The sequence below is a fragment of the Alosa sapidissima genome, chromosome 1 (assembly GCF_018492685.1).
Source record: "Alosa sapidissima isolate fAloSap1 chromosome 1, fAloSap1.pri, whole genome shotgun sequence".
Classification (NCBI taxonomy): domain Eukaryota; kingdom Metazoa; phylum Chordata; class Actinopteri; order Clupeiformes; family Clupeidae; genus Alosa; species Alosa sapidissima.
Window position 1 is genome coordinate 20,250,430 of NC_055957.1, and position 24,897 is coordinate 20,275,326.

General features: G+C 44.3%; 1 protein-coding gene across 1 annotated transcript in view; it reads left to right on the forward strand.

The window, feature by feature from the left end:
* The first annotated feature begins 1,947 nt into the window (after positions 1–1,947).
* tbc1d9 (TBC1 domain family, member 9 (with GRAM domain)) overlaps positions 1,948–24,897 on the forward strand; it is a 40,457-nt gene continuing 17,507 nt past the window's right edge. The window contains exons 1-9 of the mRNA XM_042101743.1: positions 1,948–2,769; positions 10,475–10,585; positions 13,709–13,827; positions 14,348–14,576; positions 15,274–15,535; positions 17,634–17,841; positions 18,720–18,926; positions 20,208–20,381; positions 22,548–22,698. Coding sequence (XP_041957677.1) covers positions 2,649–2,769; positions 10,475–10,585; positions 13,709–13,827; positions 14,348–14,576; positions 15,274–15,535; positions 17,634–17,841; positions 18,720–18,926; positions 20,208–20,381; positions 22,548–22,698 — 1,582 coding nt within the window. The 5' untranslated portion in view covers positions 1,948–2,648. The remainder of the gene's footprint in view (positions 2,770–10,474; positions 10,586–13,708; positions 13,828–14,347; positions 14,577–15,273; positions 15,536–17,633; positions 17,842–18,719; positions 18,927–20,207; positions 20,382–22,547; positions 22,699–24,897) is intronic.

The window sequence follows — 24,897 nt, forward strand, 5'->3', positions numbered from 1 at the left end:
ATACTTATTTCAGCTTTCTCATATGGTGACAGCTCCACCATTACCCCCATTCCCCCCAACACCCATCACATGTACCTGTTGAGTCAGTGAACGTGAAAGTGAAAATAAAATATTGTGGGATTTCTTTTTGACAGCAGGCAGTGGTTGAATTTGCGCCTCACTTTTTAAAAACAAAGTCAAAATAAATAAAAGTGGCTAAGACAACCGTTGTTAAATGTGCTCATGCTTCTCTCACAGAATAGAGTGGCATTCCATGCAGAACGACAGGTGTGTCTGTGAACTGTTTTCATCACTGGAAAATGTCACACTGCCTACCCCAGGTCTCCAATAGGTAGCTCAGGAGCTTGACGACAATTTACCAACTTGGAGAGTAGCTCTCCAAAATGTTCAAAGAAAATTTACATGCACATGACACCTCTTACATTTCTAAAACAATTCAGAACTTTTGTTTCTGGTTCATGAGAAGTTCTGCATTTCCAGAGACTGAGACGAGAAGTTCCTGGTTCCTGAATTCATACTGACATTCTTGGTCAAGACACAAGAGAGGGTTTTTGTCATAAAAATGTGAAACAACATTGAAACAGACGCTTTACAGTAAATGAGTGCTAAATTGGCCATGTTGGAAGCAGCCTATATTTCCACAAAAAACTCTCTAAAAGAGGGAAAGCTGAGGTGTGAAGATGTATTCCTTCGGCAGAAGGTCCTGCCTCAAAAATCAGTATGCTCAAACTGTCAAATCTACATTCTTTTACTGAAACATCTCTATGAAATGCCGTGCAGATGGTTGATAGCTGTTGTGTTGTGATGTGGGGGCATGCATGTGGTGTGATGTGTGATGTGATGTGCACAGTGTTGAATGATGTGAGGAGGATGGGAAATGCTTCCTGCGGCGACCCTGTGTGTGGTGCAGGTGTGACAGCAGGTGAGAAGCCATTTTTCACACATGAAACACAAGCACCCACCACTGTCAACTTAGCAGGAAACATATTCACACAGCATATACTGTACCTACCTATGTCTTTTCATCTGATGAAGACACCTTGTCGCACGCACACACACATGCACACACACACACACACACACACACACACACACACACACACACACACACATACATATACATACTGTATGCATACATACACATACACACACACAAATACTTTCCTTTTGAACTTGCACTCACAGGTTTATCATCCTAACCAATGGAAACAAGTAACTCATGCCGCCTATATCAGACTAAATGAAAATGGTATCATTGAAAAGTCAGTTGACATGGAGAATGTTTGGTGCATCAAACCAACATCACACCAATGTCACACGATCACAACATCTTTTAATTAATGAGGTTCGCACCCAAGACTTAACCCCCTTTGTGAACTGTTGCAGCCAATAACAAAAACATACATGCATAGATGTTTTGAAACCAGGTTGGCACTAAAAGCCCAGGCTTGGTGAAACCCCTGACCTTTCTCTTTGTACCATTTGACCTACAGGTATGTGGTTTGTGCAGGGGAAAGAGGCCACAAGCCGTTGCTGCCTGCTTACCCAGGTCAGGGTGCTGAACTTGAAGAGTGGTGTGGTTTGCCACACAGAAAAACACCTGCTGCGTGAAAGTCCCTCAACCAATGCAGTAGGAGAGTAAAATAGCAGGAGTTTTTTGTGCCTGATTGATTAGCATTTTCCTGTTTACTGAAACAACGGCATGAAACCATTGACAGACCATTTACAATTCACAACAGGATGCTCCATCTTTATTTATCTATTGGGATATCTAAATGGTAGCTCTGTGTAATTAAACTAAAGGAGCGACCTTTCTCCGATTGTAACAGTGATCTCGTGACATTCATTCAAAAAGATCTTTCACCTCCACAGAAGGTAGGCTAGCCCAAATCCACCTCCCACATCGGTGACGTAACGGCGTGGCCAGCCCATGACGCGCGTTGTTGATAGTGCGAGTCTGTGCGGCAGTGGCGCTAGTGGGTTATTTTCGCGAAGGACAATTTTATTGTTTACTCGACCTGGATCGCAGTATATGGGGACGAAGGCTTTTGAAACACCGGATGGTCCACATGTGCGTTTGTATTGGTGATTTGGCGCGTATCCTTTCAATCAATTCGCCAGGTGCCTCGCTACGGCGTAAAATTGCACCTGACAGCGACAATCTGAAGACGGCGTGAACAACAAAAGCTGGACGAGCACCAAACAGCTCCATCCAACCAAACAGTGATAAATCCGATGGTTTAAACTGTCAGTTGTCAACATTTGGTATAGCAGAGTGGCATTTTCAAGTGTTATTTTGTCGGGTCGCCGTAATTTAGAACCGTTGTCGTTAAGGAGAGACTAATATCGTGTGTTTGGCAACATGAACGCGCATGTTTGCAGGACAAGGAACGCACATTCGTTTGTGCTGTAGCTTAAAAAGCAGTGCCATCTTTGAGTGTTACTATTGGATATTTAAGCTCAATTGTTTCCAGCGTTATAGCAAGCCTACGTTTTTCCCCCGGAATTAAATGAAATATAGGCTACTTGGAAAAAACGAGTTGCCTAGCCGACATTATCAGAGCAGCCTTGCCGCACAGCTGAAGTGCAATACTAGTCTGCGAATTAAGTCGAAGGTTTGATGTGCCCTGAACGAAATTAACGTGAAGATGTGGGTCAACCCCGAAGAGGTATTGTTGGCCAGTGCGTTATGGATGACCGAGAGGGCAAATCCATATTTCGTTCTTCAAAAAAGGAAGGGTCACGGCGACGGAGGTGGAGGACTTGCAGGTAAGCGCACCAGGACATGCAAAGTGCACGGCCCTCGCAGCTGTGTGCGTCTCGCATGGGTTACTTAACGGCATTAGATGTGATGCAAGCTAGCAATAGCAAGGGTGCCACATTGGTTGATGTGCTGAGTCAGCTGTCTGACACGCAATTGTTTGATTTTGTCAGGTGCGTTTTACAATGTCAGGTGTCCACAGACGGTCACAGAATGCGGTGACCGGTTTTGAATCACTGCCAACTGTTACAATCGCGGTTAGTTCTGAGTCAAATCAGTGTGGTAACTTCATTGCACTATTAGCAGAACAATATTACCTACCGTTATATTTGCTGAGAAGCTCACGCTTATTGAATGTAATGGGCTTCACATGTAGGGTATATAGCTGAGTCCTAACGTTTGCAATATTGCTATGCTGCAACATATTTTACCACCATTTATAAATATGAATCAGTCCAGCAAAGCAGGTCACTAATATTTAACCAGTATAGCAGGTTGACTGCTGGATCTGTCATGGGATGCTGCACCTCACACGGGATGTAAGGATACACAGTGAGCTGAGCCATCTGAGGGCTTCTGCTGAATCATCTCCATCTCATTTTGGTCCAGTAATTGTAGGCCACCAAGATCTTTAACAGCAGGCAGACTCCTGAGTGAGCTAGGTTGACACACACAGATCTTAGTGCGTGGTACCTGTTGCCTTGTCCATGAGAATGTGACTAGTAGGCTACCTTACTTTAAATGACAGAAAATGGTGCCATATTGCAACATGGCATATCAAGGAAGTCCAACCAACAAGAGAGAGAGAGTTGTTGTGGAATATGTATCAGTCAGGGGTCAGTGAAGACTTCCTGCTCACATATGGAAGTAGCTCAGTGGGTCTGTTAAAGATGTTAGATGACCTTCAGTCTTGTGGGATATCTCTAATGACCTCAAAGAAAAAACATTGGAGTATCCAGTTGATGCTGACCAATATCAAGGCAGTCAACGGCTATCTATCTCATTTGCCTAATGTCATGTGATCTACCTACAGGCTAGAAAAGAGAGTTTCTGACCCATCTCTTTGCCCGTCTCTTTGTTGCGTTGCCAGAGATGCCGAATGGAGCACAAAGCACGCTATGGTAGGCAGGCGATGATGTCATTGTTATGTAAATGCAGAGCGGCGTGCCAGTTGGCACTAGCAGGAGCACCAAGAGCCAGGGCAAACAGGCACAGCCCTGCCCTCTTGCCCCAGAGGAGTGGTGGGATTGGTACCACCTGGGCCATCTCCCGAGAGACAGGGGGTTTATTTATAGGTTGAGGATGACAGATGTCTGCCAGATTTGTCCATTGATCAACTGCTGTGAATAGAATCATAATGTTGGGGGCAAGTTCATGCCTTCACTATCTGTAGTCCCAATGGACTGTATGCAGTCAGACTTCACTCTTCAGTTGCATCATATGGTTCAAAACAGATAAGTGACCCAGCGCATACCTCTTCTCCCTGTGATTGGCTCTATTTGTCTCCCTTTGTGACCCACCTGTATCTGAAGACGTCCATCAACCACTGTCAAAAGTCACTGCCAAAGGGATCAGAACTTACTCACTCTCAGTCTCAGTCTGTTAAACAAGGAGACCAAAGCAAAGCCAAGACGACCCCCCATTTTATGCCTCGCCTCCTCTGCAGCCCTATCAGGTTTGTGTTACTTGAGATGGTATTGATTTTCAAGCCATGGCCGGATTAGCCAGGGAGTGTATTGTCTGGCAGTGAGCACAGCAGAACTTGGATGAAAGTGCAGGGATAACAAGATGGAATTGGAAAGAGGCTGGGGGGGATGGGTAGGCAAGTAGGGAGTTAGTACAGTCACAACAATGAGAAACTGAAAAAACCCTCGCTTAGAAACAAGGGTCGTCCAAGGCTGTGCTCTCCGGTATTCAACACAGCCGGCTTTGAGGACTCACGCAGGTTCAAAACATCATGTGTTGTCAGCTGTATGTGGTCTTACCCCAGGAAACTAAGGCCTGTTGTCAGAAAGGCAGAAATCAAAGGAGGTGGGGGGGGGGGGGGGTCATATGGTCTAATGGAGGGTTGTTTTCCCATAACAGGAGTGGTCCAGACCAGTGGGTTGGAAAGAGGAGCTTTCTCCCTATTGCTCGAGGTCATTCTTACATTTTATTGGAGGATTAGAGCTCAGAGAGTCTTTTCTTGTTTTTATATTTAGCATTCGATTGCTGGTATGATGAATGTTTGCTCTGTACAGCATGACTCATCTTGCCCAAAATCCCATCTTCCTTGAATTTCCCCTTGAGGATCAATAAAGTATATCTATCTATCTATCTATCTATCTATCTATCAAGAACATTGCTGGATCTCAATCTATATTACAGTTTTTCTCAGTCGCTTTGGTGCTTTTCTCACATCACTATTAACATTTGCACAGCAGTTAGTGCATTTCTCAAAACAATTAGTACAAACTGCAAAACCTAGTGGATAACCTGCAAAAGCACGTCACGACACTCAAAATAGATAGTCCATTCCTCAAAAGCAAGTACTTATGTCAATGAAACTGCCAGTGTCATCAAAATGAGAAGTCTTGACACCATCGTTTATGAACAAGATAGTCAAATGGCTTTGTCATGTTTTCATTACGACAGTTTATGCTCTCAGTGTTTTTCCATGCAAAAAAAGGTCAGAACTCAGTGACACTACCTAAAAATGCTCAAGACAGCACTATACAGTAATTTGAAAACTACAGTAAAATTACAATTTGCTGTAGTTAGAGGAGTAAGTGAGTACAAGACACTGAATATGTATGTTTCACAGTTTTACTGTATATGCTCTTTGCAATTCTACAGCATTGTGACAGAATTTGATAACTATGTTGTGGAGGTTGAACTAATAGTTATGAGAATTTTCATTCTGATCTGAGAAAAGCACCAAAGCGACTGAGAAAAACTGTAATCTCAATGTATCTGTAATCAGATAGTCAGCAACAGAAATTTGTGTAAGCTTGATATATATTGAGAAATACAGGGTATTTACATATATGACAATTTAATCCCAATGAGGGGATCAGGTCAGATGGTAATCCCAAAAAAGGCCTAAGTCATATCATATGATCATGCAACTTGACCTATTATAAAGGTGATGCATTGTCAGAAGAATATTTTTTAACCTAAAAGACTAGAGTAAATAATAATAGTAAATTAGATAAAAGTACACTGTACACTGTGATGCCCCATTCTATTCATTTGTTTTTTGATGTGGTATAAGGGTTACAGAATACTGTGCATCAGTCTGTGAGAAGCTCCATTATGAATTGCTATTAACTGGTGATGGTGATAAATCAAAATGCTGGTGTAAGGTTTTATATGTTCAGCCATTGGAGCTAAAGCTTATGATATAAGAGTTAAGATGATATCACATATAGGTATCTGTATCTCATCACTAGATCACAGTTAATACTGGCTATGAATAATGAATTTCTAAACGTATGTTCATGTCCTGTCTCCTTGGTCCTGTGTCCCATGCCTGGTAATGGCCAGTTGGAGCAGATTGATGTGGACAGTTTGAGACTGTAATCATGAACTACTTGGCCTCACTCTGTGGTCAATGGTGTTCGTGAACTCCATGTGGTAACTCAGGGAAAGTGTCAACTGGGTACCACCCCTGAGCAGTCAGCTTGAAGCAGCTGTCCTGGCAGGCTGTTACAAGGTTGGTGTGCCAGCCCATGGGCGCTAGTTAATCTACCAATCAGTATTTGAGCACTGCCCAGTGCCAGTTTACTTCTTAATTTGGTTTTCAGTGTGAAATGACAAGTGATCACTTGTCAAACTCAGATTGTAAAACCTTCACATGATGGGACTGTAAGCACAAACATGGTGGTAGTTTCAGATTGAGATTCACCTCCCTTTGATATTTCCACTTTTACTGCTTTTATAAATGGAATCTTTGGCCTTTTGACAATAATGTACAGAAATCCCCTCTTTAATGTCAAAGTGAAAGCAGATTTCTACAAAGGAATGTTAATTAATCAAAAATATATAATGCAAAATAAGTGATTACATAAATGATCACCCCCTTCAAGTCAGTATTGAGTAGATGCACCTTTGGTCGCAATTAAAGCATGGAGTCGATAGGTCTCAATTAGGCTTGCACATTTGGATACTGCAATTTTACTCAATTTTTCTTTGCAAAACTGCTCAAGCTATGCCAGGTTGGTAGAGTCCTCTTTAAGTCCAGCCACAGATTTTGTATAGGATTGAGGTCTGGGCTTTGACTTGGCCACTCTAGAACATTCACCTTGTTGTCTTTAAACCATTTCTGTGTAGTTTTCACTGTAGGGTTCGGCTCACTGTCTTGCTGGAGAGTTCTCTTGCAGACTGAATCCGATTGTCCTTCAGGATTTCCATATATTTTGCTGAATTAATTTTACTTTTACCTTTACAAGCCTTCCAGGGCCTGCTGTCGAGAAGTATCCCCACAGCATGATGCTACCACCAACATGCTTCAAATTAGGGATGGTACATTTTTGTTGATGTGCAGTGCAGTCTGTCCAGTCTGATGGCCAAAAAGCTCAATTTTGGTCTCATCAGACCAACAAACCTTCTTCCATTTGACCTTGGAGACTCCCACGTGTCTGGGTGAAGATTTGATGAGCTTTGACTGGTGAAGAACTTGGGCAAAAGTTGTTGTATGCATCGTTTCTCCCATCTCAGCCGCTGAAGCTTAACTTATTCAGAGTTGTCATACAGTAGGTGCCTTGGTGGCCTCCCCCACCATTATTCTTCTTGAACTGTCACTCAGTTTGTCGTGACCGCCTGCTCTAGGCAGATTTGCACATTTGCCATATTCCTTACATTCCTTAATGATGGATTTCACTAAACTTCAGGAGATGTTCAATGACTTGAACTTTTTTTTGTATCCATTCCCTCACTTATGCTGTCAATAACATTTTCTTTGAGTTTCTTGGACTGTTGTTTTGTCTTCATGGTGGAATTATAGCCAGGAATGGGACCTTCCAGGTTCACTGCACTCAGACGATCTCCACTATTTGTGAGACTGTTAGCATTAATTGGCTGGACCACTGTTGATTTATGTCAGTTGTTTTTTTTAATTGTAAAATAGGCCAAATTAAATTGAGAATAAAAGGGGAAATATCTAGGTGGGAGGGTGAATACTTTTTATAGGCACTGTATATGTGATGGACCACAGCAAACACTGGTCTGACTGGTTGGACCCTCTCTCTCTATATGTGATGGACCACAGCAAACACTGGTCTGACTGGTTAGACCCTTTCTCTGTTTGTGTTTGTGCTGGGAACCCCATTCACATTTTTCAGTAGTCTGGGCGCTCAGAGGAGCTGGGGTTTGCAGCTTCCCCTCTGCTATCGAATGACTCATCGCATGCACACAAATAGTCCCATGTGCCCCTGCAAGTGATATTGGGATCGGCACAGCCTTTTATACACTCACCGCTCACAGAGCATTGAGTCTTTCCTCCGCACACAGAGCATTGAGTCTTTCCTCCGCACACAGAGCATTGAGTCTTTCCACCGCTCACAGAGCATTGAGTCTTTCCACCACACATAAAGCATTGAGTCTTTCCTCCGCACACAGAGCATTGAGTCTTTCCTCCGCACACAGAGCATTGAGTCTTTCCACCGCTCACAGAGCATTGAGTCTTTCCACCGCTCACAGAGCATTGAGTCTTTCCACCGCTCACAGAGCATTGAGGCTTTCCTCTGCACACAGAGCATTGAGTCTTTCCACCGCTCACAGAGCATTGAGTCTTTCCACCGCACATAAAGCATTGAGGCTTTCCACTCATACGTGTCTATTTTTGTTGCATTTCTTGTCAGATTCGGATGCTTGAGAAGAGAGCAGAAGAGCATATGAACTGATTCAGTCAGAGCGTGCAATTGAATGGCTCTGGGATCAGGAGATGGAATGTGATGGTGGATGTACTAACCTTCTGTTACACCATTTTTTCCCATTAAGATCACATCCAGATATCATAATTGATTAAGCTTTAAAAAGTAAAAAATGTCCCTAGATTGGTTACAGTGGTCTTAACCGTAAACCAGCAATACTTTTCTTGAATTTCCCCTTGGGGATCAATAAAGTATCTATCTATCTATCTATCTATCTTTTTCTCTCAATAATGCTACTGCCAAAGAATCAGAGCTTTTGCTTTTAGCCTGCGAGTTTCCTCTACACATGGTGTGGACGGTGCGGGTTCATTAACACATGTACAGTAGTGTTTGGTCTCCATAGCTAAATGACAACACTGAGCAATCACAGCGCATCAGTAACGAGTGCTATGTGACACATTCTAAGAACAAAGAAGTGAGATTTTCATTTGTTTCAAATCCTATTAGAGTATGAGTCATTCTTTTCATTTGCATTTGTGTAGAATTCCTCTCTCTTGCTTGAGGGCTGTCGATTATAACCGCATTTTTGTGTCAGTTAAAGGGAAACTTGCCAGGATTTACGCCTCTGCTGGAGAAATTGTGCATTATGCTATTTCAAACTGTGGAAAAAGGTAACGATAAAGCACATGGATTTTTTTACAAGCTAGCAAAACGGTTAGCATAAGTTCGGCAGACAATGTGGATGTTACAAGGTAAGAAACACGATTTAAAACGAGTTTCTTGTTTCTCACTTCTCTTTCCGGGACGGTAGGCTCAATGTAGCAAGGTTGGTTTTCTGCCTGGGGACGCTAGGGGCAGCAGGGGAAAGTCACCATTTTCACCGGAACAGGTCATTTAACCATCCAAATGATTTCTAAACGGGTTTATTACGTTGAAATAGTTGCCAAGTTCCCCTTTAAAGCATTCTGTAATTTCACAGGGACTGTGTCATACATACTGTATCACTCTGATATTAGTCATTATGAGCACTGGAATTTCCCGCCTATTAACCAAGGTCTATATATTGATTGTGCTAAATTTCTTCCGCTAGGAGGGTAATAGACAGAGGTGGGCTATATGGGAATACATTTGTTTTCTTATTTCTGACTAAAGCATTGATTTTGATTAATTGGGCTATTAAGCACTATTGTAGGTACCACTCAGCAGAAGGGAGTTTTTTTTGTGTCCGAGTGTCCAAGACCACATGGGTCAGCTCTGGTGCCTGGCAGAGTGAATACGTTTATTGTTCCAGCATAGCACACATTTGTCTTTGAAGCAAGACTTCCTCTTTTAGCCAGAGGTTCATCCAGTGGTTACGTTTTCTGTTAAAATGTTGTTTGTGTGTGTCAGCATGATTTGCCTTGCACAGCCTATGAGAATGCCATTTTGGCTTGGTAGGTCACTTTCTACAATATATGGTATTCTAGCTCTCTTTTGACTTTTTTCTAGATTCACACTCGGTGTACTGTATGTCATTGTATGTTTTATACTGTACATAACCAGGGAGAGGTGAAACTGTTTTTACTGTTACCATTACAAGCAGAATGGATGTTTATATATTAATAACAGTTTGATGCACAAAACAACATAATCCCTTACTTTTTACTATTGGGATCCATTATCTCCCAAAAGTTTCAGAGAAGAACTGGAAATAGAAAGTAAAACAGTAATGTTATGTAGTGTATGGTGGATTACATTTTTATCTTCACAGCCTGACGCTTCAGTGACTTCAACATCTGACAGTAAGTGGCTTTTGCATGGGTGACCTGCTTTTCCTGAGAATCTGATCGTCCTCCCCTCTCCTCTCCTCTCCTCTCGGCAGGCCTGCTGGTGGGAACTCTGGACGTTGTGCTGGATTCCAGCGCTCGTGTGGCTCCCTACAGGATCCTTTATCAGACGCCCGACTCCCTGGTATACTGGACCATCGCCCATGGTAACACACTGCGTAAACATACACACACACACACACACACTCACTCACACACACACACTCACTCACACACACATTTACACGCAGACAGCCACCACACAGACACACACACACACACACACACACACACTCACACATACACACACGCACACTCTCATACGCTGCAAGACCCCCTTTGTAGATCATGCCCTTATATACGGTGAGGGCATGCTCCCCCATCCTCTTGCCCCTCATCAGATTCCAAATGCCAGGCATTGCGTCATGCCCCGGTGGGTTTACAGAGGAAGGCCCTGTTAAAAGCATGGGGAGGGGGGTGCAGATCAATGACTGCATCCCCCTGGAGTGGGAAAATGTGCTGCTGTTCCATTTACCTTGCTTTCTGAGCCCACATCACGGCCCATGATTGGGTCTAATAGTTGTATGTCGATAGTATTTTCATGGCATGCTGAGGAAGGTTTTGATTCTGGGCTGTTTTTTTCTGTGGATTAATACTTTGTGGCAAATTATTGGTAAACTCTTAAAAGTCCCTCAAAAGAATCCCAGCTCTATATTTTGCATTGAATAATCCCCAAATATTCCCATGGCCGAGCAACACGGGAACTTTTCTGTCTTACCAGGGCACTCCAGAGCTGTCTAGCTTCAGCCTTTTCATTGGTGACCCTTGGCCTTTATTCCTAGCAGCTGGGCTGTCCTATGTGTACAATTGAAGTCCATTTGCGGAGCGTAAAAAATATTTTAAGAAGACTGATCTAATTTTTTCATATGTATGGTGTAGCCAGCTCTGTTAATTATAGTGGAAACTAATTGTTTGTAGCTTATGGTCCGTAAATGGAACGCTTCAGTTACATGCCGGGTGTAGCCTACCAGTAGCTTCAGTTACATGCCGGGTGTAGCCACCAGTTTTAACAATGTCCCTCACTGCAGGTAGAAAATGGTGTCTGGAGAAAAGCCTCCTGGGTCTCAAAATGGCCCCATCCACCCTTTCCTGGAGAGTAGAGCGGGGTTAGCTGCCTCCGAGGCATCTACTAATGCCGCTTAAGTGAAGTTAAGAGGAGAGGAGTGGTGTGTGGCCTGTCCCTTTATTACATAATGGAGGTCCATTCCCAGGCATCAGAAAGCGTGGTGGCTGTCTGTCTCTGCATGCTGGTGAAGGTGGTTGTTTTGAAGCGCCCCTCTCACATCCACTGTCGTTCAGTAGAGATATTAAAGGCACCATGAAGCTTTATCTCCTTGCTCTATCTCCTTGAAATGTGATCGGTGTGGTGCTAGCCAGCTATGGCTCTCTATCCTTCTGGAGGCTATGTAAAAATAGGAGTGGGTATTTTCTATCTCTCTCTCTCTGTTATTAATGTGCATTCGGTCTCTCTCTCTCTCTCTCTCTCTCTCTCTCTGACACACGCACACCATACATACACCTTGCTTCCAGCGAAGTTGATTAATGTCCACCCACCAGCAGCTGATTAACTATTAGCAGCAAAGCTTTTAGCCATCTCACTGCTAAGCCATTCAGTAAATTGCATCAGCTCTAGGGGGGCTTAGAGGGAGTCATCTCAAATGAGTCCCTAATTAGGTCTGAAGCTGGCATGTTGGTATGTCTGAGTCAAGTCGTGTCCACAGGATAGTCTGATAACCTTCTCGCCCCCTCACCAGCAGGATGGCTTGTTAATAGCTGTTAATAACTGTGAGTACTTGTTGGTACATCCTTGGAGAGAAGTCCTAGATGAACACTTAAAGGAGAATTCCGGTGTGATCTTGACCTAAAGTGTGTTGAAACATGATACCGAGTGTGAACGTATGTCTCATAGTCCATCTCGGCTTGTCCCCTGCACTCCAAAATCTGGCGCTAGTTAGCCGATGCTACCAACAGCTTTTTCAATGGTGGTGCTTCGGCATCGGGCTAGCCGTGCAAATAAATCACTGTTTTACACCATTTACGAGGCTCAATGTATCTCCACACTTCATTGGTAGACTTCCGAGGGCCCTGACATTTAAAACGAGACATTGAGAACTTTGAAAAAGCATTATAAACTATTATCATAGTTTACTTACAAGACGATTTATGCAGACAGTATCTTCACCAAGTTTAGCGGCCATCTTGAATTTAGTCACGATAAGTCGAGCGACTAGTAAGAATGAACAGGTATGATAAGGGATCAGATTCCAAAAATAATTCAGTGGAAATGCATGGATTCCAGTTTCTTCCAGTAGCAGCAACTGGAATCCATGCATTTCCACAGAATTATTTTTTGAATCTGATCCTTTATCATACCTGTTCATTCTTACTCGTCGCTTATTTGCATGGCTAGCCCGATGCCGAAGCACCACCATTGAAAAAGCTGTTGGTAGCATCGGCTAACTAGCGCCAGATTTTGGAGTGCAGGGGACAAGCCGAGATGGGCTATGAGACATACGTTCACACTCGGTATCATGTTTCAACACACTTTAGGTCAATATCACACCGGAATTCTCCTTTAATGTGAGTGCTGCATATAACTCACTAAGTATCTTTGTTGTGATCTAAGGAGAAAATGTTTTCTGGTTCAGGAAGGTGGCCTGTGCTCTAGCTATCTATCTTTTATAATAAAGCACCATCGTCTCTAGAGACTTTTCAGGCCCTGTTGCCATGTGAGCTGCTGTAAAGGGATTATTTGATTATTAAAACAGTCAAACCGTGAGATTATGCTTTTCAAAAGGGAGTCATAAAGCTTCTGATGAAGACTGATGGTTAATTCATGTGTAACATCCTAATTTTATGAGTGGTTAATTACCAGAACTTGAAATGAAATGGCAGTAGTTTAGTGGTGGATCAATGCATGCAGTAGATTTACCAGAAGCCTTGCTTCTGAGGCTCACTGATCTCAGTTGCGTCTCATGTCCTTCTTTTTCATGGTCTCTTCCATACTGACCTGCTCTTGGTTCAGTTGACGTCTGCATCAGAATACATCTATATTAACAGTAATTGATGACAGTCTAAACACATCTGTATAATTCTGAGTGACCGTAACAGAACTTGCAAAAAGTTACAACAGGTACTGATCTTTATTAATGTGCATTCGGTCTCTCTCTCTCTCTCTCTCTCTCTCTCTCTCTCCCTCCTCTTTGCATGTTTGTCTCTCTCCTCCTCAGGGAGCTCCAGGAAAGAGATAACAGAACACTGGGAGTGGCTGGAGCAGAATCTTCTGCAGACCCTCTCTATCTTTGAGAACGAGAACGATATCACCACCTTTGTCAAGGGCAAAGTACAGGTAACCAGAGCTATACTTGTGTGTGCGTGTGTACATGCGTGTTTGTTGAGCTTGATCAGTCAGAAGTGTTTTGAGTGGACTGGCCGTTTCTCTTCTGGGGTTCCCAGTGGTCATGAGACTCAGCTTATATCCCCCATGCTGCGGTCACACACTGTAGCTAGCTGTAGGCAAGTTCAGTTCTTTGATCCACTCAGGATTTTGCTGTACACACCACTGGCTTTTTTACTGCTCTTTTATTAGTTCACAACAAGTTTACTTGCCAGAGAGTAAACAGCTTTTAGTGTTCCTCGGCCCCTGTGTCTTTTCCCCTTGGCAGTTAGACACAGAGATTACTTAATAGCGAGAATAAAGGGAAACAGATGCGACTTATTCTGATCAAATTATTTGATCTTTTCTCTCTCTCTCTCTGCTGCTCCCTCTGTCTTTCTTGTTATCTCTCTCTCATTCGCCTCTTTGCTTCCTTTTCTCTCTGGCCTCTCTCTGGCGCTCTCTTTCCCTCCATTTCTTGCCCTCTCCTAAGGGTATCATTGCAGAGTACAGCAAGAACCATGATGTGAAGGAAGACGACGACACCGACAAGTTCAAGGAGGCCATGGCTAAGTTCCGTAAGCTGTTTGGGATGCCTGAGGAGGAGAAGCTGGTCAACTACTACTCCTGCAGCTACTGGAAGGGCCGTGTCCCGCGGCAGGGCTGGCTCTACCTCAGCATCAACCACATCTGCTTCTACTCCTACCTGTTGGGAAAAGAGGGTGAGGGAGGGGGCTGTACAAACACACACACACACACACACACACATATATACCCCCACCCCCCATACACACACACACACACACACACACACACACACACACACACACACACACACACACATACATACACAACTATTAAATTGTTCATATAAAAATATTCATGTATGCTCATAGGAAATTAGCATCTAATTCTTAAGCCACTGATCTAAATCAGATGCAAAAGAAGACTGACTCCGCGCATGCCTGATGTACTGGGGAGAAAGGAGGCAACTCTGTGCTAGTGTCTTCCCACATTCACATTACTTTGAATAACAATGTCTTGTACACTTTTAATGGCCTGGCTGAGCTCCACTGACCTTTATGAATGTATTCACAGATGCTATTTGGGGTTAGTGCTGCATCACTGAGAATCTTGGAGAGCTAACCATACGCCTCTTTCTGTCCGTCTGTCTGCATCCTGCTGTTATCTCACCCTCAACCTCTTATTATTTCTCCTTGTGGTATTCCATGCATCATTTCATCATAAGCACCCTTCTTCTTTCCCATTCTCTTCATCTCCCCTTTCTTTCCATCTCCACTCTCCCATCTTTGGTCCTCTCTCTCCTTTCCTTCTTCCTTTCCTTCCCCTCTATCTATCTCTCTTTTCTCTCTCTCTCTCTCTCTCACTCCCCTATGTCCTCCTCCTCCTGTCCTACAGCTAAGCTGGTGGTCCGCTGGACGGACATCACACAGCTGGAGAAGATCGCCACACTCCTGCTGCCGGACGTGATCCGCGTGAGCACGCGTTGCCATGACCACGTCTTCTCCGTCTTCCTCAACATCGGTGAGACCTTCAAGCTCATGGAGCAGCTGGCCAACATCGCCATGCGCCAGCTGCTGGACAACAAGGGCTTCGAGCAAGACCGCTCGCTGCCCAAGCTCAAAAAGAAGTCGCCCAAGAAGGTGTCCGCACTCAAGAGGTAAGTCGGCCGGGTGGGCAGGCGAGGGTTGCTGAGAGCTGGTTGGTCAGGATGGATGTTGTATAAAATTGTCAGAGCATAAACTTGAGTCATTTTTCTTGTTGATATCAAGTTTACAGCTGCGTCCCATGGGGGCTGTAAGATCAAAAGGATGGACAGTGTTCTGGTGTTCAGTTCTGTTTGCAGCAGGCCATTTCATTCATATTTGGATGGCTTTGTGCTCAGATCAAACTCTCCTGTGGTGATTATGGGGGGGGGGGGGGGGCAATGATGTAAAAGCGCAAACTGCCTGTCGCGGGAGCTGAAAGTGGGGATTGCGATTGTCATGTCATGCATATGCATTCATGGGAGGATCCAGGGGAAAGTGGGAGTTTAGCGTAAAAAGATGGGAGGGGAAAAGTAAAGAGCGCCTAGTTATGTATTCCACGGTATGTACAAAGACTGCTCCTGAAAGCGCACGTCTATTCTGCGCCTAAATACTTCCGCCTTGTAAAAGCAGGTGTTAATCCACATTGCAGTTCAATGCGTCAATAAGAGAACCTTTCAAAGACAGCAGAATCGCTATTTAGAACACCAGTTTTTGTGGTGAAAGTATTTGTACTACCAAAAGCAACCTTAACTTTCGTTGGCCTTTCGCATGTCTTACTTTCACTTTCACGTCATTCACTTAAACTTTCCTACTTGCTAGATTTGACCAATCTTCCATAGCCTACGTGCACAAGTAGTTTGAGTAGAACTACTGATCTTCATTATCTCCCTGCTTGTTGACATCTTATCATGTATGGTATTATTTCATGATCGCTAAACATTTGATTCTTTTTAATGTTGTCATCAGTTAACTTCATTCAACTGCGCTTGTAGGCGCTGCCATTCAGTTGTGGACGTTCGTAAATTGCGTTTATGGGCGGAGAAGGGCAGAGAAAGGCGCAGTTTACACTAAGGATTGAACGATTGATAAATACGACGGATGGGTCTGACAGTGTTCGCAATCTGCGGTGTGTCCATGGCGCTGATAACGCTACGTTCGCAAATGTACGTACATCTGGCCCTCAGTGTCTTATAGCCATATTCTGCCAAGGGAGGCGTTTCACCTCTGATGTTGCCCTACACTGAGTAGTTATGTTGAATTTGTCTGTCTATGGTCCTGTGTTCTGGTCACCAACTGTGAAGAGGTCAAGATTTTGTCCAGAGAAATATGCTTGGGTTTAGGCTTGCCACGTTTGTTTCGACTGAAGAGAGGCGTTGCTAATCCTCAATAGCCTTCATAAATGTAACTGTGAAAGTGGATTACATCTTTCAGGAGATTTATAATTTTGAGTTTACGCAACTATATATAGTTGTGTGTCAAGCCTGCACAAAAAAAGCACTCCGCTCTTTGAGACTATTGTTTGCAGGCTCAGTGCGTGCACATTTGGGATTATGTGAGACCCGGTGTTTGTTAACATTTGTCTTAAACAATAGAGACCCCACAGTCACCCTTCAAACTCATTTGGACTGTGATGACAGGTGGCACATATGAACCATATTATACACTGGGGGCAAACAAATTCACTACTGCCTTGTGTTAAATGGGCATGTTCCAAAGCAGCTTAGAAAAAGCCTTTGTGTGACCCTATAAGACCAAGCCTTTTAAAAAAAAAAAAAAAAAAAATCTTGCCACTGCTCGCTAGTCTTTTACAATAGATGTTTTTTTGGCAAACGGGAGGGTGACTGCTGCTGGTTGTATTGCGTTGCTTTTGCTGACAAAGCTGTCCAGAGCTGCGCAGTACTAAATCTTACTTATGCTGCATGTTTTCCATCCTGATGAGGGGACCGTGCCTGATTAAGCTAACCGAGAGTGTGGCGACTGCAAGATGATGAGATGGAACATGTCCCAGGAGCAGAACAGTAATGGAAACGAGCAGTGTAGTGCTTGGGTTTGAGGACAGCTGTGAAAGCTGGTGCTGCACCTGTCCCTGTCTGGTTTAGTAGTTCAGGCCCTCAAAGGGACAAAGTCTTTGAAGTCAAAGAAAAATTTACATTTGCTTACTCCACTACCTCTTTCTCTCTCTCTCTCTCTCCCTCTGTCCTTCTCCTCTTTTTCCCATCACTCACTCAGGGACCTGGACGCGCGGGCCAAGAGCGAGAGGTACCGGGCACTCTTCCGCCTGCCCAAAGATGAGAAGCTGGACGGTCACACGGACTGCACCCTCTGGACCCCGTTCAACAAGATGCACATCCTGGGCCAGATGTTTGTCTCAACCAACTACATCTGCTTCACCAGCAAGGAGGAGACCCTGTGCAGCCTCATCATCCCTCTCAGAGAGGTGCGCCAGACCTCACCCACCCCACCCCACCACCGGTCACTAAAGGGCTCTACACTGAGACACTATGAGAGACAAGGGCCTTTATCATCCATATTGCAGCTACCCATTCCTAAGAGGGTGCATCTTGGGGCACCTGCCCCAGTACATGTTGAAACCTTAATAAAGGCATATTCTTGCATATTTGCTTGATGGTGAAATATGCATGAGAGTGGCACAGAATGCTTAGACTTTTCATAGGAGTAAGATTTTTCCCTCCGTGTCCGCTTGAGCTGTCCAATTATGTGGTCAAGATTCACCGTGCACAGCGTGTGTCTGTGTGAGCAGGCAGGGTCCTGAGCTTCCACTCTCAGACGGATTGTGTGTCATGACCATCACCACTGTTCAGGCAGCTGTCGCATTCAATTTGTGCTAACAGTTCCCTGCTGTTGCTAGGATACAGAGGCAGTCATCTTTGCCATACTTCTGACATTCTGTTTAGCAGTCAATCCATTAAGTCATTAAAACCACTGAACAACCATAACAGAAAGTTTGAAAGGATTACCCGAAACCAGCCCTTATAATATTAGCAGATCTCCAAACTGTTACACTCAGCTTTTCATGATTACAATAGAATTTGAATGAAGAAATACAAGTCTGGATTCAGATTGGCTGACTATTGCATATCTAGAAATGATTAATATAGCTTGTCTAGCTCAGCTTGTCTCAATGCCATGTCCTCCATCTTAAAGCATGCTTAGGCTCTTATGGCCATGTTGCTGCAAAGCACTGAAGCACATCATGGCAACAATTGTCTGTGAGTGGCATGAAACATTGAAACCTGGTTGTAATCAATGCTCACATTTCACAGTCCACTGCTTTTGTCTCTGTTGATCTGTCAGGTCACCATTGTGGAGAAGGCAGACAGCTCCAATGTCCTGCCCAGCCCACTGTCCATCAGCACCAAGAACCGCATGACCTTCCTGTTTGCTAATCTGAAGGACCGTGACTTCTTGGTGCAGCGAATCTCTGACTTCCTGCAGCAGACCTCCTCTAAGATCTACTTTGAGCGGGAGATCACAGGCAGCCTTAACAGCTCCGACGATGAGGTGGGCACTACTCCTCGATCCAGATAGCATCTGTGGGCCACAGATCACCACCATCACACTAGTGTGCAGATATGACATATTGAACACGTCACCATGACATTACACGGCACACTACAGTGATGGGGATATAGTGCAAAATAGTGCAGGGCAGTGTAACCAGTGCATGAAAGTGCTGAACATAGTTGAAAATGTAGTTCAAATACTGCAATAATTTAAACAAGTAGGATACAAAGTGAATAATAAAGAAATGTCACAGACCTCTGTACTGGTGTTATGTAAAACAATCCTATTGTAGCTTGAAACGAGATCCAGCAGAAGGTTTTACCCAAAGAGGCTTAGGCCTACAAATTATGCCATAAATATAAAGCCAGCCAATACCTTTTGAACAGCATGGTGACATGAATTTCTAATAGAAAACGTAACCTGCTGCTCATACTGAAAGGTTCACCTGCTGTTGGTGAACTGACTTGAGGAAGAGTGTGTAGCTCCAATGGATGGAGGAGGTGGGGCTATAAATGGAGAGATGTAATGGGCCAAATGGGCCCCAATCAGTCAAGCATTAGCTGAAGGATGCAGCTGTACTCATTTACTGGATGCTGATTACAATAAGCATCCTATTCTTCATCTTTATATGAAATGTGCAAATGTGGCTCCAGACCAGTGCCGTGTGTGTGTCTGTGTGTCTGTGTGTGTGTGTGTGTGTGTGTGTGTGTGTGTGTGTGTGTGCCCCAGCTGAGCGGACCTGCCCAAACCCAGCCTGAGTGGCGCATTACCCGCCCACTCCCAGACGAGCGCTAATTCAGCTGCTAATGCTGTTATTGGTGACTCAACAGGGCAACTCCCCACAGGGTACAGAATGGCTCTCCCCTAGTGCTGCCTCCCTGGTATCATCTTACACATCGATCTAATGCACTTTAGCTGCTCTGCTGCTAGCTTACTGTAAGCAAATGAAATAAAAGCATCACCGACATAAACCATAAATTAGATGAAATGACAAGGAAACTACACGCTCGCTCATCTTTGGTGGTTAGTCAGACTAATGAAGTTTACTGGGCATAAAATGCCTTGAATATGAATTATGAAAACTATAACTGCTGTTCGCAATCTTAAATATCATTGAAACCAGAAACTTGTGAGAGTGTGATTATGTTATCGGTCAGTGTAAATGTGCCCACGTGTGCATATGTGACTGCATGTGTGCTTGTGTGTGTGTGTGTGTGTGTGTGTGTGTGTGTGTGTGTGTGTGTGTGTGTGTTTGTGTGCGTGTGTGCGCGCACGCAGGTGTACTCCCAGCAGGGTAGTCTGCTCTCTTGCAGTCCCCAGCGCAGCAGCGTGAGCTCCGAGACGGAGGGCGAGCGCCAGTTCAACCTCAACGACAACAGTGTTCCCACGGCAACGCAAGCCCTCATGACCATGTACAGACACCGCAAACCTGAGGAGTTCAACCCCAAACTGGTAAAACATTAAAAACACACACGACACACCCACACACAGTAACACAGATACCCACCCATGTATACACTTGGTGATCACTTCCTCTGAGACACTTTTCAGTGCATACATGTAAGCACTCACCTTCACTCTCACTCTCTCTCACTCTCTCTCACTCACTCACTCACTCACTCACTCACTCACTCACTCACTCACTCACTCACTCACTCACTCACTCACTCACTCACTGTAGCTGAGAAGGCACACAGAAACAGCTCTCCCCTGGTCAGCTGCAGCCCAGCTCTAGCTCTGTGTGTTTGTACCCTGTACCCTGCATGTTTGTTTGATCTCTCACAGCAGGATTATGTGCAGATCCTACATAACAGCATACTACAGGTGTGTTGGAATGTCAGATTTCCTTCAGGAATAAACCTAAATTTTGTAGAGTGGAGCCATTGCTGGAAAGACCAGCTCACCTGCTTATATCCACAGGCTGCATTTCTTTACAATTCGGAAAGAGCCGTACCTCCCAATTTCGCAATCTATTCGTTTTCCACAGCCTTTACTGAACATTCTTTGATACTTTTGTGCTATCCACACTTCTAAGACCTTGTTAAAGATCAACACGAAGGGGAAAGAGGAAGTGGAGGTGAGGCCTTTAACAGTGCATAGTCCCTTAGGCATCCTTTACATTATTAAACACCTGCCACTGACTATCAACGGTGCTGTGGGGGAGAGAGTGAGCAGCACCAAATTCCTCGGGGTGCACATCAGTCAAGACCTCTCCTGGACCACCAACACTGCATCACTGGCGAAGAAAGCTCAGCGCCGCCTGTACTTCCTGCAGAAACTCAGGCGAGCAAGTGCTCCACCAGCCATCATGACCACATTCTACCGAGGCACCATTGAGAGCATCCTCTCTAGCTGTATCGCTGTGTGGGGGCGGAAGCTGCACTGAATACAACAGGAAAGCCCTGCAGCGCATAGTGAACACAGCTGGAAGGATTATTGGTCCTTCACTCCCCTCCCTGAAGGACATTTACACCTCCCACCTCACCCGCAAGGCGACCACAATTGTGAGTGATGCAAGTCACCCCGCTCACAATTTGTTTGATCTACTGCCCTCTGGGAAGAGGTACAGAAGCCTCCCGCACCACCAGACTCACCAACAGCTTCATACACCAGGCTGTTAGGATGCTGAACTCTCTCCCCCCTCCACCCTCAGCTACATAACATCCTGGACTTTGGACCCACAATGGCTGCCTTGCACTACTCCACTTGCACTACTCCACTTGCACACTTGCACACTTTGCAACTTGTTGTTGTTGTCCTGAAAACACTTCTGAACACACTTCTGCTGCTCTTACATAACTTGCACCACTATGCCACTTGCATACTTAGGTCAAACAGAACTACCTCAGCCATTTATTGGCCTGACTTTTGCACTATTATATTGACTGTCTAGTGTATGCACAATTGCACAATTTTAACCCAAATTTTGCTGCTCTTATTTCTTCATTGTATGTGCCTTCTTATTGTTACTTTTTATATTCTTTACTTGAATGTTATGTTTGTCTGTGGACCTAATTGGTAAAATATGTCTTGTCTCCACCGTGGGATAGTGGGAAACGTAATTTCGATCTCTCTGTATGTCTTGACATGTGAAGAAATTGACAATAAAGCAGACTTTGACTTTGACTTTAAAGCACAGCACAGCGCTAGCTCTGCTTAGCTCCGTCCAGCATAGCCCAGCTGCGGCTCTCTAATGAGTTGGCTGCAGCAGCAGTACAGTCGTGGGGGAGTGTTTGGACGACCAGCGCTAATTGGCCCAAGCACAACCCCATGAATGCAGTAACGCAGTCCAGAGGTGGAGAGATGATGGCTGTAGGGCAAGAGGGCTAGAAAGAGGAAGAGGAGGAGGAGGAAGAGGAAGGCATTGCTCTTTATGAGGCTACAGTTACAGAGAGAAGAGATGTGGTCCAATTCACAGGAAGCTCAACATTTATTTCTTAACAAGTATGTAATTGTATCTCTCCAAAGCTCAGACCTGTAAATAGGTTGTGTATTTCTCCAAAGCTCAGGCCTGTAAATAGGTTGTGCATCTCTCCAAAGCTCAGGCCTGTAAATCGGTTGTGTAAAAGGCTGCCGTGGGTTTGACCTGTGTCCCTTGATGCCTGTGCTTTGTTGCAGGCTAAGGAGTTCCTGAAGGAGCAGGCATGGAAGAACCACTTTCAGGAGTACGGCCAGGGCGTGTGCATGTACCGCACGGAGAAGACCAAGGACCTGGTGCTCAAAGGCATCCCCGAGAACATGAGAGGAGAACTGTGGCTGCTCTTCTCAGGTGAGCGACTCGTCCACTTTTAATCACACTCACAAGCTCTAATGGACACGGGTCACAGGTCACTTCAACTCCATCTCCATGTTTCCCATCTAAACACTGTCCTGTGCACTAAGATTCCTGTGTACCACATGGTCCTAAACATGCAGACACAGATGAAGAAAGCGACTCTCACATGTATGAGTAGCCTCATACTCAACAACGTGTACACTCGCACTTAGATACTCATATACAGTAGCCACCCAAATGCATACAAATCCTCAATGTATGCAAATATAAGCACCTAATAATACTTGACCTACATGTGTTTTTGCACTCGCATGTGTGTTTCTGGGCTCACATACTGTGCATACAGATCCACTCACAGAAAGACTGCACTTTCTTACGCTCACTAACATACAAACAGTCTGACCTACATTTCCAAGCCTGAGTTGAGGTCTGCACCTGAGGTTGGGGTCTACCTCAGAGTGTGTGCTGCAGGTGCAACTACCATTGTTGTTCTACACTAAGTCACGTTCATCATTCATGTCTGTATGTACACACACTCATTTGGTTCCCCAAGGGAAAGTGTTGATACCATTATTAAGTACAAGGGCTGCTGAGGTGATAGCCGAATGACCTTCAATTATGTGTTGAGTTTTAGATTAACTGTTGGTTGGTCAACATGAACCTTGTGGTGAGTGTGTTTTGTGCGACAGCGGACAGTTGGACACTACCAGAGTTGAGAAATGATGTGGTTATCAGGAGCCAGTGAGACTGTATGACGAGTGTGTGGTGGGTATTTTCCATATCGCATTGAATCAGAATTATTATGAGTAGTACAGAGAGTAGTTTATGATTCACAGGGACGCTACACTCAAACACCTCAAAACACATCTCTTCACTGAGGCCTTTGACCTCTAATTCCTCTTGAGCGACCTTGAGTTTCTAGAAAGGCGCATATAAAACCAATTCATTATTATTATTATTATTATTATTATTACACTGGCAGTTTGTGTGCATCTGAAGGTTGCCACGCAAATAGAAACCTTATTAAATATGCATCAACCTAGGATAAAAGCAGATACTCAGTAGCACAGAGAAGAGGTTACAGCCTGCTAATACATTTATTTAGCAGGGAATGATCGGTAGTTCCGAACATGTACAGTGGGTCCCAGTTAAAAATTGACACTTCATTCACGATCATGGTGAATGGTGAAATGTAAGTACAACTGCAGCCGCTTGGGGGCAGCATAGTCCGCTGTGGAGTTCCACGGTCGAACCAGACGGCGCATTCGACAGCAAGGGCTGTGATTGGCCGAGTTTTCAGTGCGTTTCTCTGTGTTTTTAGCAGCCCCTGCAACATGCTAGTCCACTGTAGCCTAAGCCTTGTACATAATGTTAAACATAGTTTTGGATTCAGTGGCAAGATTTCTTGATTGTACAGTGTCTGTCTCTCAGTAATGTTTTAAAATGAGAGCTTCGTCAGCTGGCAGTAGGCTACTTTGTCGGTAGTCATGAGAAGTTGGCTTGCTAACAGAACATAAATATGCTGCCCAGAAACCTTGTGAATAGTTCTGATTTTTTTACTACACTAACGAGGTTGAAATATAGACTTTGCCTACAGCATCTCCTTAACAGTAATGTTAACAAAATGACAGCATTCATATGACAAAGAAAAACGAATTCGGTCACTCAAGACTGTGCCACAGCAACCAGTGTAGGCTACAGTCCTACCCAATAGGCCTACTCGAAGCAGATAGCGTTGTCTGACGGTCGAGTGGGTTAATGCACGTATTTCCAGAACAGGTCTGCAACTTTCAGGTAGTTCTGAGTTCGAATCTAGGCAGGAGCAGAGCCATATAAAGGCCTAGGCCTATTGTTATAATTTTTTGCAAGGTGTTGCTCCTGGCAATACTTGTTTATAATACGTTTGGTGATTAATTGATAGCTGTTTTTGGGACACGTTAAACGTTCTTTATAATGAGCGCATCCGGGGAGTAAAACGACTGTTACGCGCTGTTACAACTGTAGGCTACAATGATTGCAATACAAAAATATGCGCGTGTTAGTTTAGTTAGTTTTGTGATGTTTTGCACTTTTGCCTCATGTGTTTTCAGGTTTGAGAGCTTTTTTGGCAAGATTGACCTTGGTTAGACTCTGCATATGTTATTTCTCCGTATGGAAAATAAAGTCAATTTTCGACACACGTCTGTTATTAGT